A 15,820-nucleotide genomic window follows, 5' to 3' on the forward strand; every position below is an offset into this window, starting at 1 on the left:
GATTAGAAATGCAGAAAATAGCCACGTCAAAGAAGAGAAAACAGGAGTACGCGATAGCCTTAGCGGCATTTTTAACACGTTCATGATGTCTCGCACGCTTAATATGTAACATATTCACCATGTTACACATAATATAACTCCTAAATACTTTCAATAATTTATATGTCATTTTCGACAATCTTACGAAAAATATAGCCTAGCGCAAAACAGATATCCTACTTTTCTTATAACGCTATTAATTTTTAAATTCAAAAATGAATGTAACGCGTATATAATATTATGAACGATATCAATCAATTCCTAATAAATGGCGCCATAAAATGTATTTAGAATACATTATTTTCATATATTTTTATTTTAGCGTAGTTTATCTTTATATAGAATTTATACATAATATAAATTATTAAATCGTGACGTGAATCCTGTTGTTTTACTTTCTCAGTTAATAACATGTTTCATAAGGGCTGTCTATTTCTTGACAGAGTATACAACAATTTTTCATAATATAATCCATAAACATTCTAAACGCATTTAGATATTGAAGATTAAGTAAAATTATAGAAGCATTAAACTGTACAATTTATATTTTAATAGTACAGTTTAGTTACAAAAGCTGATATTTGATAAAAAGATAACAACAATTTGAAATAAACAATAAAATAGTTTCTTTTACTCATTATATAAATTAATCATATAAATATTTACAAATTATTCAAGTATAATTTTATACTTAATATATTAATGATTGAAACAACACTTGAGCTTTATCTTTTTAGAATGTATTAAGTATAGAAATTACCATGTGTAATAACTTGATATTCAAATGGATAGTGCTATGATCTCATAATTATTTAAAATATAATCTAAGGACATAGATTACTTATAATTGTAGCTGAAAAAGAAACTATTTCTTTATGCTATGTAGTATTACTTTTCAATATAAAAGAAAAACAGAGAATGTTATTCTCTTTCCATCAACTATAAATTATTTTTATTTTTTTCATTTGCATATGCACTGTATAAAGCATGTAGTTATTTATAATTGTTATTATTACTAATATTAATCTCCTTTTAAAGCTTACATTAAAGAACTAATAAATATACAAATACATTTATCGTCAATTTTCGTAGGAAAATAAAGACATAAGAATGAAAAACCGTATAATATAAATATTTATTAACAGAAAAATCAAAAATATTTTCTCAACATTTTACACACTTACAAAGTTTGATAAAAAATATATCTTGATTTTAAATAGAAATGAAGAGGATAAAGAACATATGCATAGAGGTCTACATTAAAAATGGCAAATTATTATTAAAATTATGCAAAGTTTTCTTAATTACCCAGCATGATGAGTAGTTATATATAATATTGTAATAATATTTAATGTGAATTTTTATTTATAATAAAATATAGGAACTGGAAATTCTGCAGTAATTTAGTCTATCTTATATGAACTTTCTGATATAATAAAAATGTATAAAAAGAAAAATATTTAAAATTAATAAAAATATAAAAATTTAAATATTAGTAAACATATATTTTGAACAGGAAACCAATTAAAAGGGATTCAAATTTGATAGTTCTTTTACAGTGTACAGATATTATGAATGAAAATTAAAATAATAACAATTTCTGTAAATCGAAATCTATAATATATGTATATCCAGAAATATTTTTTATCAAACTTAATATATTGTAACAAAAATAAAAATAAATGTAATTTAGTGGTATAAAACTAACAATATACCATAATATAGAGTGTGTTGAGAAAAAACAGTAATTATTGACATATTATAAATATATAAATATACAACGTCTAATAGTTAGACATGTAATAGAAATACTGTTGTCTTTAGTTGCATTGACTAGAATTATTTAAGAAATAACATTACAAATTACAAGAACTTCTTATCACCTATGAAAATTATGAAGAAAATATAATGTAACTTTAGATTTATAAGAGCATCAGCTATAAAGACAATTTATCGAATTTTTTTCTAGTGTAGTTAATGGAATATCTAAATTTTACGTATACAGAAAATCACGGGTGAATTAATAGATAATAGTTAATGTACAGTGAATATATTCTAACTTTACATGAAATTAAATAATGCGTCTTTTTAAATCGTATAGGATTTTCATATGACATATGATATTGTTGATTATTTGGATCCCTTTTTCTATTGCAAAAAATGTACACATTATCAGTATGTATATGAATTTTAATTTACTTGGCAGTGAACTCCGGCCAATAGTTTACGTAATAACGATGTGTTAAACCTTCGAATAATCTATCCAGCCACATTGGTAAATCATCCAGAAGATTGTCTTGATATAAAACATTATTTCCACTCTGCAAGCAGAAATAACAAAATAAGTATATTCCATTCCAAAAATTTTACTGTGTAATTGTATAAACAACAAATGAGCTGTTACTAGGAAGCAGTAGTTCATTTTGATGCTGTATATTTTAAATTATTACTTTACCATATCATTTAAACTATTATAAGGATAATAATATATAAAAACAGTATAAAAACTAGAAAATAAAAACATCACACCTCTTCTTCGGAAACATCTGAATCATTAGAACTATCGAAACCGATAAATGCACCAGCTTCTGCATCGTCTGTCCGAGTTAACTGTTTTGTCATTCGTTCCATTCTCTACATATAAAAATATAATTTTAAAATTCACTATTCTTTGCTTCATTAAAATATGGCGAAGTATGTTTAATACATACTTTTGAACCCTTGCCTTTGGTACATTCCGGATGTTTGGCATGGTACATACAAAAATATTTACGATGCCCATTCAAGGATAATACAGTCCCAACACAATTTTTGGCGTTTATATTTAGCTCTTTTTGTTCTGGCAAAGTAAGAGACAACAATTTCTTATACCAATCCAAACCTCTTTCGAGAGACAAATGCCCAAACATAAGTGTTTTATTTTTCCTGCAAGAAGGAAAATTACTTCTTTATTAGGTATAATTGTAACGTAATTGCGATTGAAAAAAAATCTTAAATAATAAAAACTAAATTAACATAGAACTGACCTATAAGGCCACACAGCTTTATGAAAAGCTGGCAATAATTTTAGTCTACTTTGAACGTCAACTAATAATATGATGGTTCGACAACCTGGTTTCAATAGTCGAACTAAACCATTGTATTTTTCTGCTCTTAATTCGTGTAATCGTAATTGTGGCTGGGCCAGTGTTGATTTACTGTTATCCTTACATTGAGCACGTTCAGCTTGAATACTTGCTTCCTCTAGTTTTCTATAATAATACATTTTTTTTAGTCATTGCAATTGTATGCATAATTGTATGCATTGATAATTTAACAAAGCACATATATTTACTTACACTAGATATGACATTCCATATCCTGCAGCACCAATTAACAGCAAAGTAGCAATTAGTGATACTAAATGCAATATTTGCTCCTTAGTGAGGCTATCCGAAATATAATCTACAGCTAACAATGCTTTTCCAATTAGTTTGTCTACAGTACCCTGTACAATATTAAAACTTGAAATTACAACATGAACTGAAAAATAATACAATATCGACTTAATTATTATTTTATTTTAAATTAAAGTATATACCTGTGCATGTTCATCCGCTAATTCTCCTACAACTGCGGCATATGGTAAAGCTTCAGATGCACGCAATAATCGTTGTATAGTTTGTTCTAAATTTCGACGCGTTTCATTCCATTGAATTTCATCTTGAGCGGCTTCAACCCATCCGGTAGGTAACCATTCGTATTTCAAGTGATTTGCATCTCTTCTCCAAATAATAACAATATGTAATAAAGGTTCTAAAGGACTACCTTCTCCTGTTGACAATGCTGATACAAATTCCGATTGCGTATCCTTAAAGACGTAAGTATACCTGACCCTTTCAGTACTGTGAATGAAGCATTATATGATAAAAAAAAAGTTGATTCATCTACTAACAATGAAATAGAAGAGATGATTACATTAAACGACTCATAATGTACACTCATACTAAATTTGACATATGTTTAAAAACACTGTTACCTGTAAGATGACTCTAAAGCTGCTTGTCTAAATTTATGCCTAGCCAAATCATGAAGTGGACTGTTTTGTTGTGATATTAAAACAGCACATAATCGTTTTTGAGGTCTTAGCCACTCAGGTGGACAAACAGAGTCTAACATTGCCTGATTTGAAAGTCTTGGCAATGCAAGAAATTTGTTATTTGAAATAACATTGTGCATTGTATCGCTAGATATATCTTTCATACTAACAGATGCCATTGGTTTCTCAGAATTTTCATTAAATAATAACAAAGTATCTAAATCCATAGAAATTTTATATTTTGCTACAATAAATTCTGTTTCTGGTTTTCCTGTCTATAAGAAATATGTTATAATTAAATATTTGATAATTCACTAAAATTAAATTGAGAAAAAAGTACTTACTTGGACAAAACCAAACGCAACACGATCTCTATAATAAAATGCAATGAACAGATATCGCAATCGTATAGATTCTTTCTTATCAAATATTAAAGCTCGAATTCTATTATCTATCCATCCTGAGAGGAAATTGTCTACATTATTATTATCTATATTAGGTATCAATTTGTATGGAAATTTACTTCGTAAGAAGTCTGAAAAAAAGATAACCTGTTTAATTCTATCCCAGTGTATAGAAAGTAATAATATTAATAGAAAGCAATAGAATTAATTATGTTAGATTATTAATTACAAAAATACACACCAACAATTTTTTGAACACTAAAAAGAGATTCCTTATATATACTAGTACGACCATCTATTGTAATAACAAGGCATGGTAATGAAGAAGTTCCCAACTTCCTTGCCAAAGCAGACTCCTTTTCGGCATGTACAGTTGCTAAACCAAGACCTAATAGTTCTAATTCATTTATCAAGCGTCGCCATGTTGGTTCTACTTGCAAACATGCGAAACACCAATCCGAATAAAATAATATCAGATAAGGTGTACGAAAAGTCTTTGGTAGTATTACATTTTCAAATGATCTGTAAAAATTGAATGCTTTTAAAAAATTTCTATTTATATTAATATTATACGTATATACAAAAAAACATAAATATGTAATGACAAGCTTTTTCTTTGACAGATATAATACAAACCGATATGTGATGCTCATCTTATAAAAAAGTGAAATATCTCGATTTTGATAATGAAATTTGAAATTTCTGGCAAATAATTCTTCCAATGGATCAAAAACATTATTAAAGTGACTATTATCCCTTCGTTGCCTAGGAATACTTTCTTCTGTGATGCCATGATTATCAAACTTCTTTCTTCTTTCTGGATCGGTTAAAATCTAATAATAAAAAAATTTTAACTTTAAGCTAAAAAAATCGTAACTAATGTTATACTATTAATTAAAACATTAACTCTACCTCGTAAGCTTTTGTAATTTGTACAAATTTATTTTCTGCGCCCGGGTGATCAGTTTTATCTGGGTGCCTGAAAAGTAAACACGTTAGTTTCATTTATAAATATGAATTTAAATAACCATTGTAATAGTTTTATACACTTTATATTTTAGCTCTTCGAATAATACGTGTACTCTAAAATAGTAACAATAAAATGTATAATTCAAAATAGAAAGTAGTATTATTTTTGTTAAAACACGTACTTTCAACATATTCAAATTGTCTGTAGAATGTAGGAAACAGGATTAGAATAATCATTGAGAGTGATACGTACCATTCTTTAACAAGATTTTTATATGCTTTTCGAATTTCTTGTAAGGTCGCACGTTTGTGGACACCTAATATTTTATACGGATTTCCCAATGTCTCGCTTCCACTAGCCGAACTTAATAGATAAGTAGTTACAATGAAAATCACAATAAAAAATGAGAATCTCATTAATAACCTTATATTATCCGTTTTTCTATTGATATTTGATTGTTTACTTATTAACCCAAAGACTTTTAAAAAATTAATCGGGAACATTATTTGCGTCACAGTTTTAATATGAATTTGTATTTATCCGTATTACAACACTTTAGCATGAAGTCGGTATCGACTAAAGTTATCCTTTTTTCGCCTTGCAATATTTAACGAACATGTTCAACACATATCTCAGATCATTTCTATGCCGAAAACTTTGTCATTGCAATTTTATAGTGATGTTTCGAAACAACCATGTTGTCAAATCGGGTATGTGTATACAGTAAATCCAAATCAAGAATGCTCTAGTAGCATAGGGTGTAGGGATCGATTACAAGAGGGCGTTAAAACGGATACATTTTACGTTTTCTATATTTATTATTTTTAATTAGAGCTTCGATTTTTTTTAATAAATAAAAAAATAAAAGTATTTTCATTACATCTTTACGAGCAGAAATACAAAAGAACTATTTATACAGTATAAATTGGATCTAAGAATATAGAGACAATATAGGGAAGAAAGAAATCTTTAGTAAAATATTATTCCTTTTTATCGTTTGTACCTATTTCATCAGGAAATTATAAAAAAAATGAGACAAATTGTAAAGATAACATATACTTGGCTGTGTATTTATTTATCTTTCAATGGCACTTATTGCTTCTTAATCTAATTTCAAAATTATATATGGAATGAAGATCTTATTTTTATATTTAACAATAATATTTTATATAATTTTTATGTACGTACATGTCGTATAATGGATAACCAAATTAATGATTATTTCATGTACCTATATATTAATACATTTATAAAATCTCCCGTGGCGCCACGAGATCGTTTAAAAATTTGCAAAAATAAATCGAGCGGCATGCCATACAACCAAATTAACAAGTATATAAGATAAAACAATTGTTGCTGTTTGTAAAAAAAAAATTTAGTTTGCATATATTGGGCTAATATATAAAATTGTAATACGAATATTTTCTACATATTCTATTGTAACTTATACCAATATGTAGTGTAGCGCATATCCTGTATATTCCTACATTCTCTCTTGTTTGAACGAAATGGGAACTGCTTAACTATGTCAGATCTGATCATATTGATTTCGTTGTCATCAATTACATTATACGCTCACGTATATTACTAAAAGAATATTGTTAACAAAAAAAGATACTGGATCCCATTAACGTTATTTACCACGAATAATCAATGTTTAAGTAGTATCCTATTTCGACGGTCATGGACTGACGTATGACAATACATCCAATATTATAGATCTACTCGAATATAGAGAAATGGCTACTTGGACCGAGGATGAAATTGGACGGAAATGGGATCGATGTTTTACAGATACATTGTTTAAATTTGGTAATTATTATCCAACAGTCGTTATTTAAATTGGAGAAGATATCAAATACTTCGTATCGATAATAACAACGTTTTCTTAGGAGGAGGAATTCTACTTGGAGGGGTATACTCTCTACTTTTTGGCAAACGTAAGCTTTCATTCATTTAATGCTTTTTTAAATTAAGAATTTCTTGCGTATATTTTACCGAAGTTAATAAAATATTCACATCGAACATAACAATGTATTTCATTAATTTCTTTTCAATGAAATTCACAGAAATTCACACGTGTTTCATAAAGTTAAAATATAATAATTCTTGACTGAAAAGTATAAATAACATGATATTTTTCATTCCTTTTTGTGCAAGTCTACATTTTAACGTAAATATTTCCTCTGTTATCGAATATTAGGAAAGGGAAATTGTTCCATTGTGAACCTAAAATAGGTTAGGTATTATAGTCACGTTTTTGTTACCCTGTAAAATAAAATAATGACAAAATATCAATAATATAATACTTAGCAATTTTTACTAAATTAAATAGGTCGGTTATTTAAAAATTCTATGTTCAAATTATTATAGATTATACTTATGAATATGTGTGTGTTATTCTGATTTTTTAATGAATAAATATATGGATACATGTATAAAATGAATGTAATGCAAGCATTAATCCCCTTTTTAGGAAAAAAATGGCCTATTATAATTGGAGCGGGTTTTGGATTAGGTGCGGCATATGTTAATTGTCAAGAGGATTTAAATTCTACGATAAGACAACAGAAATCCCTGGATTGTAGTAAGCCAGGAGAAGGAAAAAAGAGTTCATAGCGAACTTCTTATTGACTGCCAATTGTTATGCTGTTACCAGACAACATACAATATATTGATAAACTAGTTGAACTTGTATTATAGTATCATACCAAATAAAATATTTATAAAAACAATAAATTTATATTTATTTATTTATTTTGATATTATTAAGAATTGAAAAAGTAGATATTTAAACAAGTATCAATAAAATGTATTGACTTTATATACAAAGCATTTTATTTTACTGATAATTCAGACATCGTTATAAGATTTTTACAGAAAAGCTGGAATATGATAGAATAGTGTTGTGCGAGTAATTATGAGACGTTACGACAGTGTAAATTAGTTTAAACAAACTATTTTAAAGAATCAACAAACATTTTTAAATAATTAAACGACTTATCGAGTGTATTTATTTGTCAAGTTATTGTTGAATTAGTTACACATTACGTTACTATAATATGGTAATGAAAGTGTTTCATTCTTTAGTTAGCTGTTCAATATTGTCAGTCAATGTTGCAAATAAATATTGTATTCAGAATTAAATGGTGGTATAATAAAAACCATTCGTATCAATCAAATCTACCGCATTGTGAAACCACGTGTTATAGATGGGAAACTCTTTTTTCGCTTATTCGCATGGATAAAAGATCCTCACTTTCACTTCGCTCACATGCCTAGTAAATATATGGTAACTTCATCGTAACGCGTATGATGTCTTACGATAATTTTACTCCTGATTTTAAGGATTACCGCAGTTCGTCATTTATAATTTCAATGAAATATAGAATAAACTAAATAAATATATCTACAAAAGAGTAAAGAAAATAGGCATACATAAAATTAATTTTTTAGTATACCTATGTACTATGTGTGTATAGTTTGGGTACACATAAACAAGAATTTTAATCAAGAAAACATGGCTCGCATCTAAGCAGTTCTAAGCAACATGGTTATCTGTTAATGCTTGTCGAAAAGGCGTCTTGTTCGAACAAATTCTTAAAGTCGCATGTGCTAAAGTGAAGTTTCCGTAGCAGAAGTAAAAAGAAAGAGCTATTGTGGTTCGACTAAAAGAGAAATAAAATGTTAACTGCGGCTGCTAATTCGTTGTCAAATAACGGTGGATCTTATAGTAATGACAGATCATCTAGTACAGCAGATCCAGAGCTCGCAACTGATCCGGCTTCAGGTGGATTTTTTCACTCGGATTATAAAAAGTAAGCATTTTAAATGTGAACATCTTATTTGAAAAAAATGTTGTTTATTTAATTTCAAATTAAATATAAAGAAACAGGTTACTATATTTTCTAGGTGGATATATTTTTTAAATTTAACTTGTTTTTGTGTTAATTCTATTTGTGTATTATATTTTTAATATTTTAATATTTTATATGGCAAATTATATTATTCAATCGATTGTATTATAAATGTATTGCCCATTAATAAAGTATAAACAGATACATGTTAAAATAAATATTTTTTCTTAGGCACGAAGATCTGAAACAAATGTTGGATAGCAATAAAGATGGACTTAAGTTGGAAGCTATGAAACGTATAATTGGGGTAATAAATCTTTTTTATATTTGTTACTAAATTTTGCTCAAGAACATCCAAAATATATTTGAATTTGATTAATAACTTTTCTTTTAATTATGTTGTTAAAAATAGTTAAGTAAGATAATAAAAGTAATTATACAATTATTTTTTCAGATGATAGCGAAGGGAAGAGATGCGTCTGAGTTATTTCCAGCTGTGGTAAAAAATGTTGTATCAAAAAATATTGAAGTGAAAAAATTAGTTTATGTTTATTTGGTCCGTTATGCAGAAGATCAACAAGATCTTGCTCTTTTGTCTATTTCCACATTCCAGCGTGCATTGAAAGATCCTAATCAATTAATAAGAGCTAGTGCTTTGAGAGTACTTTCGAGTATACGAGTATCTATGATAGTGCCTATAGTGATGCTTGCTATAAAAGATTCTGCCAGTGATATGTCACCATATGTCAGGAAAACTGCAGCACATGCTATTCCTAAATTGTATTCATTGGATTCAGAGCAAAAAGATGAATTAATAGGCGTTTTAGAAAAATTATTGTCAGATAAAACAACCCTGGTTGTGGGTTCTGCAGTGATGGCATTTGAAGAGGTTTGTCCAGAAAGAATTGATTTGATTCATAAAAATTATAGAAAACTCTGTAACTTGTTAGTAGACGTTGATGAATGGGGTCAAGTTGTTATAGTCAACATGCTTACAAGATATGCAAGAACACAATTTGTTAATCCTAATGTAGATGTACGTATAATTTTATAACATCGCCGATAATTTGTATACGTAAAATATATAATTCTGTAAAATTAATTCTTATAGAGCATAGAAGATGATGAAAATCGCCCGTTTTATGATTCTGATTCTGATTCATCTAATACGAAGAAACCCAAGTTAACATTGGATCCGGATCATCGATTATTATTACGTAACACGAAACCCCTTTTACAAAGTAGAAATGCTTCTGTAGTAATGGCAGTAGCTCAATTGTACCATCACACAGCACCACGAACTGATGTAATGATTGCTGCCAAAGCATTAATTAGATTATTAAGAGGGCACAGGGAAGTTCAAAGTGTAGTTCTTCACTGCATTGCTAGCATATCAATTACCAGAAAGGTAATGTAAGTACTAATGTAATTATAAAATAATATTTTATAAATGTATAAAAAATGTCAATTTAAGTTTAAAGAGGATTGTTAATGTGAATAATATATAAATAAAAAGTAAAAATATTTTCTTTATAATAATAGTAATTTTGGATAATCTATTATTTTTGTTCATTGCTTTTATACAGGGGATGTTTGAACCATTTCTTAAGTCATTCTTTGTGAGAACTTCAGACCCTACTCATATAAAACTTCTAAAGCTAGACATTTTGACCAATTTAGCAACTGAAACTAGTATTGGAGTTATATTAAGAGAATTTCAAACATACATCTCTAGTAGCGATAAAGAATTTGTTGGGGCAAGTATACAAGCCATTGGCAGATGTGCAAGTAATATAAAGGAGGTGACTGATACATGCCTAAATGGACTAGTATCATTATTGAGTAATAGAGATGGTGAGTGATAATACAGAATTTGCTTAAAATTATTTTTTTAACTCCTTGTACAATATTAAGTTTGATTATTGTACTTGTGATTTTGTGTAATTTTTTATTTAGAGGCTGTTGTAGCAGAGAGTGTTGTTGTTATAAAGAAACTATTACAAACCCAGCCAAATGAACATAAAAATATAATTGTTCATATGGCAAAACTAATGGATTTCATAACCATACCACAAGCTAGAGCATCAATTTTATGGCTTTTGGGAGAATATTCAGATAGGGTACCTAAGATAGCACCAGATGTTCTTAGAAAAATGGCTAAAAATTTCGTAAATGAACAAGATATTGTGAAGCTACAAATATTAAATCTAGCTGTAAAGTTATGTCTTAATAATCCTGTTCAAACTAAACCATTCTGTCAATATGTCTTCCAACTTGCAAAATATGATCAAAACTATGACATTAGAGATCGTGCACGCTTCTTAAGGCGCTTTATTTTTGATGAGGATGGATCTAAGAAGAAACTTCCGCAACTTGCAAAAAGAATATTCTTAGCCCCTAAGCCTGCACCAACTCTAACATCTAGGTTCAAAAACTCCGAATATCAGCTGGGTACATTATCACATTACTTGGATATGCCATGTGCTGGATACCGTCCGTTGCCACCATTCCCTGATGTAGCTCCTGATCAATCCGTAAGAGATGTTGCAAGTAGCACTGTAAAAGATACAAGGGATGAATATTATAGAAAGGATAAAAAAGATAAAAAGGGAAAAGAAAAAGAAAAACCATTTTACAGTGATGAGGAAAGCGTTCAAGCTGATGGTAAGTTCCAAAATGATTAAAACTATAAATAAAAAGATTTTATACATATATACCAAGACATTGATTTTTAGAATTGGATAATGAAAATGAATCTTTGGATACTACAACGAGTGAGTCTTCGGATGAAGAGAGTGACTCCTCTGAATACATATCGGAATCTGGTAAATCTGAAAATGATAGTGAAAAGAAAAAATCTGAGAAAGTATCTGATGAGACTAGTAGTGAGACTGAAAGTGAAGAATCAGATTCTGATGAGCCATCTGAAGACACTCGTGAAAGCGAAGAGGAAAAGTATAAGGTTCCCAACCAAGAAGCAAAGGAAAAAATAAAAAGCAACATTGATCTCCTTTTAGACTTAGATGATGGTAAGGTATAATATTGAAAAGAATGTAAAAAATTACTTAAAGATATGTGTGTGTTGATGAATTTACAATTCATTTAGCTTGTCTTATTATTTCGTATTTCTACACACAATCAATGTTTTATCTTTTAACTTTTCAGTAATTCCAATGACACCTGTCATGCCGTTAAGTACAAGTGGTTTTCTCACTCCTGTCAATACCAATATTGCAAGTGATGTTAGAGAAGTATCAGCTTCGTTTATTCCTATAAAAAAATCTGAATTATTGAATAGTATTACAGGTCATGGTTTGAAAATTGAATATAGGTTTACTAGATCGCAGCACTTAGTAAGTGCTTATTTTGTTACCGTAGAATTGACATTTTCGAACGAAGGCAATGAACTTATTAAAGAAATACAAATGGGAGCAAAGGTAAAATCATATGATGTACATCATTTTTACTAAAATTTTAATCTTTTGTATTTATTGTTAGATAGTTTCGTTATCTGCTTTATTTGTAGAATTTACCAAAGGGAATGCTTATGCATGATTTCATGCGAATTCCACTATTGGAAATAAATTCAAATTTGTCTTCTACTGTGGGTATCAATTTTAATGATTCTACGCAACCGGCGAATTTTAATATAGATTTTGTAATTGGAGAAGAAACATATTCGTGTCCGGTTACCATTAAAGCACCGATTGGAGAAATAATAAGAGCCGTAGTTTTACCAGAAAGTATGTTTTTAACGGAAAAAGATAAACTAAAGGGTATGAATGAACATGTTGCGCGAGTACAATGTTTGGGTAATAAGAAAACAATTTCTCAAAAAATTTTTGAAGCTGCGCATGTTGCAATGATATCTAACACTAATGAAGAAATCAGGTGAGAAAATTTGTAATCATTCTTAAACATAATTATCATCATTATCATCATAATTTAGCAATAAAATGTCAAAAATATATTATTATACTATGTTATGATGTCTCTCTTATTGCAGATTTGCCGCCCATACGTTAGCATCAAAGTCCTTGGTATTAGTGACAATAAAAATGATGGGTAACGAATATTTGGAAATTTGTGTAAACTGTGAAAAAATGGTAATAGGTTCTATCTTGTTAAATGAATTAAAAAGTAATTTAAAGATGAAATAAATATTTTATATTTATAACTGTGAATTAAGAAATATATACTAAATATATTTACAACACTTGTATAAAATAAATATGAAAACACTTATGATATAATTGAGTGCACATATATTTAATTTCACATGATGAATTTAAGTATACTATATTTGTTATGAGATTATTAAATTTTATATATACATATACACCTAGAATTATTCATTTATTTATTTATAAATTGATTATTATGTAGTAAAATATATATTTTTATTGATATTGAAAATATTATTTTCACTGACTACTCAGCATGAGAACAATTGTACTCTGGTCTCTTTCTAAGGATGATTATGAAGAAGTGTCTTTTGATAGCAAAGTGTCGTATTTGGGCAAAATTATTTTATAACTTGGTTCACTGTACTCAGACTTCAAAAAGATCTTTTTTTACAACTAAAGATCATCCCTTGTCCTCTTTATATAAAAAATATATAGCAGAGAAGAGAATAGTTTTCTCACCTAGTAACTTAATCCTGCTTCAATTTAATTTTTGCAGTATTAATAAATTAAATAATAATTAATAATATTTTTTTAATGAAATAATTTTTATAAGAGAATTCTTTTATTGAATGGTTGATACAATTATCGAATATAATCGATGTAAACGTATGTCGATAGGTATATATATCGATTTTAGAGCATGGCCAATAGATGGAAACATACCCTAAGCTCTTTTGGCCACACGATTTACGGTAAGGTTGAATGTGCTCAATTGATCCAATATTATCGAATTAATCTCCTACTATAACAAAAGGAAAATTATATATTTTATAAAATTTTATATATTTTATGCACTTTCTTCAATAAAAATATTATATTTTTTTCTAATATTGTGATTTCTTTATGCAGTAAGAAAGTAAAATTGAAATAGGTTAAAGTTTGACACTTAGTTATTCTCACGAAAAAATTTAGCGTATATTTTGTTAATTTTAGATTGGTAATAATATAAATCTAAGAATTTAGTGCTCTTATTTACCATTTCTTCCTTTTATAATTTAAAGTAAAAAATATCAAAACGTGACATAACCTTCACAACAAAATACAATAAATACGTTTTATGAGAGTTGATACTAAAATAGAGTAGGAAGAAATGAAAGCAATATTTATGCTTTACATTTGATTACATTTTTTAATTAATATCATAATGATATAGTAATTGATTTAGTTTTCTAGAAAAATTCTACATTTTATTTTCTTCTAGATGGCTGATACAAAGGAAGTAAAAGAAACAAGGGCAAAATCTCCAGAGAAGAATACTCCTCTGGAAAAGAAGGGTAACAAGAAAGGTCGCATCAGGCCAAGGAACTATGATTTAGGAAATGGTGTTTATAGATTTAGCCGTACTCGTATGTTCCATAAAAAAGCCATTTATAAGTTTCTTGAGAAGAAGACTCCTAAAACAGTATGTTGAACAATATTTGAGACATTTTTGTATTATCGTACAATGATCACACTTACATACTAAATGTTTGATAATAGGTTAAATCTAAGAAGCCAGTCACTATAGAAAAGAAAATCAGTGGTGATAAGAACGGAGAGAAACGTATTGTGTTATTGAAAAAGAGACGTGCAAACTATCCTACTGCAGATCCAGTAACTGTACATCATGCTAAGAAGTGTTTCCGTGACCATCGTCGTTATCTAAGGCCTTCATTGAAACCAGGAACAATATGTATTTTACTTGCTGGTGCTCATAAAGGGAAACGTGTTGTCTTCTTGAAACAGCTTAAAAGTGGTTTATTGTTAATTACGGGTAAATTCTGTTTAAAATTGTTGCATAATTTGTATATCTAATGTACATAATATTTGTTAAGAATTTTAACAAGTTATTTTTGGAGACAGGTCCGTTTTTGGTCAATGCTTGCCCGCTTCGAAGAGTCAGCCAAAACTACGTAATTGCCACTTCCACACGTATTAATATTTCTGGCTTAAAAATTCCAGCCCATATTAATGATGATTATTTCAAGAGGAAATGTGAAAAACGTGCGAAGAAAGAAGAAGGTGACATCTTTAGCAAAAGAAAGGATGAATACAAACCAACAGATCAGAGGAAAGCTGATCAAAAAGTGGTCGATGAATTTGTGATCTCTGCTATTAAAAGAAACAAAGAGAAGAAACTGTTATTTACCTATCTATCGGCGATGTTTGGTTTGCGAAGCAGCCAATATCCACACAGATTAAAATTCTAATCTTTTGTGATTTGAATACAAATACATAATAAAAACAGAAATATAAAATACTTTTTTATTTCCTTAAATTCATGATTCTTAATATAATTTTTTAAT

General features: G+C 28.3%; 4 protein-coding genes across 4 annotated transcripts; 3 read left to right on the forward strand and 1 right to left on the reverse strand.

Moving 5' to 3' along the window:
- Nucleotides 1–1,755: 1,755 nt before the first annotated feature.
- Nucleotides 1,756–5,994, reverse strand: L(3)80fg (dnaJ homolog subfamily C member 16 l(3)80Fg). Its single transcript, XM_076895010.1, has 12 exons — nucleotides 5,744–5,994; nucleotides 5,434–5,500; nucleotides 5,158–5,354; nucleotides 4,763–5,043; nucleotides 4,462–4,652; nucleotides 4,058–4,392; nucleotides 3,620–3,923; nucleotides 3,378–3,526; nucleotides 3,066–3,290; nucleotides 2,751–2,964; nucleotides 2,569–2,673; nucleotides 1,756–2,360 (listed from the first exon to the last, which is right to left on the reverse strand). The coding sequence occupies exons 1-12, from the start codon at nucleotides 5,992–5,994 to the stop codon at nucleotides 2,235–2,237; spliced, it is 2,445 nt and encodes an 814-aa protein (XP_076751125.1). The 3' UTR covers nucleotides 1,756–2,234.
- Nucleotides 5,995–6,092: 98 nt separating this feature from the next.
- Nucleotides 6,093–8,230, forward strand: LOC143423584 (uncharacterized). Its single transcript, XM_076895022.1, has 4 exons — nucleotides 6,093–6,201; nucleotides 7,157–7,303; nucleotides 7,384–7,431; nucleotides 7,968–8,230. Exons 1-4 carry the CDS (start codon nucleotides 6,108–6,110, stop codon nucleotides 8,108–8,110), a joined length of 432 nt encoding a protein of 143 aa, XP_076751137.1. The 5' UTR covers nucleotides 6,093–6,107; the 3' UTR covers nucleotides 8,111–8,230.
- Nucleotides 8,231–8,992: 762 nt separating this feature from the next.
- On the forward strand, nucleotides 8,993–13,601 carry Rb (adaptor related protein complex 3 subunit ruby). The gene is made up of 10 exons (XM_076894919.1): nucleotides 8,993–9,309; nucleotides 9,580–9,655; nucleotides 9,803–10,384; nucleotides 10,460–10,756; nucleotides 10,935–11,202; nucleotides 11,305–12,012; nucleotides 12,084–12,377; nucleotides 12,514–12,785; nucleotides 12,875–13,239; nucleotides 13,355–13,601. Exons 1-10 carry the CDS (start codon nucleotides 9,176–9,178, stop codon nucleotides 13,506–13,508), a joined length of 3,150 nt encoding a protein of 1,049 aa, XP_076751034.1. The 5' UTR covers nucleotides 8,993–9,175; the 3' UTR covers nucleotides 13,509–13,601.
- A 494-nt stretch (nucleotides 13,602–14,095) lies between these two features.
- Rpl6 (ribosomal protein L6) lies at nucleotides 14,096–15,772 on the forward strand. The gene is made up of 4 exons (XM_076896048.1): nucleotides 14,096–14,227; nucleotides 14,737–14,937; nucleotides 15,015–15,288; nucleotides 15,378–15,772. The coding sequence occupies exons 2-4, from the start codon at nucleotides 14,737–14,739 to the stop codon at nucleotides 15,722–15,724; spliced, it is 822 nt and encodes a 273-aa protein (XP_076752163.1). The 5' UTR covers nucleotides 14,096–14,227; the 3' UTR covers nucleotides 15,725–15,772.
- Nucleotides 15,773–15,820: the final 48 nt, after the last annotated feature.

Source organism: Xylocopa sonorina, chromosome 1 (assembly GCF_050948175.1).
Source record: "Xylocopa sonorina isolate GNS202 chromosome 1, iyXylSono1_principal, whole genome shotgun sequence".
Classification (NCBI taxonomy): domain Eukaryota; kingdom Metazoa; phylum Arthropoda; class Insecta; order Hymenoptera; family Apidae; genus Xylocopa; species Xylocopa sonorina.

What these genes read in the sequence shown, in the direction of transcription:
- LOC143423584 (XM_076895022.1), top strand. Translation starts at nt 6,108, where the DNA reads ATGTTCAACACATATCTCAGATCATTTCTATGCCGAAAACTTTGTCAT. An exon ending in CAACCATGTTGTCAAATCGG is followed by an intron (nt 6,202 to 7,156) that starts GTATGTGTATAC and finishes ATGTTTAAGTAG; the next exon opens with TATCCTATTTCGACGGTCAT. An exon ending in CTCTCTACTTTTTGGCAAAC is followed by an intron (nt 7,432 to 7,967) that starts GTAAGCTTTCAT and finishes TCCCCTTTTTAG; the next exon opens with GAAAAAAATGGCCTATTATA.
- Rb (XM_076894919.1), top strand. Translation starts at nt 9,176, where the DNA reads ATGTTAACTGCGGCTGCTAATTCGTTGTCAAATAACGGTGGATCTTAT. An exon ending in GCATATCAATTACCAGAAAG is followed by an intron (nt 10,757 to 10,934) that starts GTAATGTAAGTA and finishes GCTTTTATACAG; the next exon opens with GGGATGTTTGAACCATTTCT. An exon ending in GGAAAGCGTTCAAGCTGATG is followed by an intron (nt 12,013 to 12,083) that starts GTAAGTTCCAAA and finishes ATTGATTTTTAG; the next exon opens with AATTGGATAATGAAAATGAA.
- Rpl6 (XM_076896048.1), top strand. Translation starts at nt 14,737, where the DNA reads ATGGCTGATACAAAGGAAGTAAAAGAAACAAGGGCAAAATCTCCAGAG. An exon ending in AGAAGAAGACTCCTAAAACA is followed by an intron (nt 14,938 to 15,014) that starts GTATGTTGAACA and finishes GTTTGATAATAG; the next exon opens with GTTAAATCTAAGAAGCCAGT. An exon ending in TGGTTTATTGTTAATTACGG is followed by an intron (nt 15,289 to 15,377) that starts GTAAATTCTGTT and finishes TTTTGGAGACAG; the next exon opens with GTCCGTTTTTGGTCAATGCT.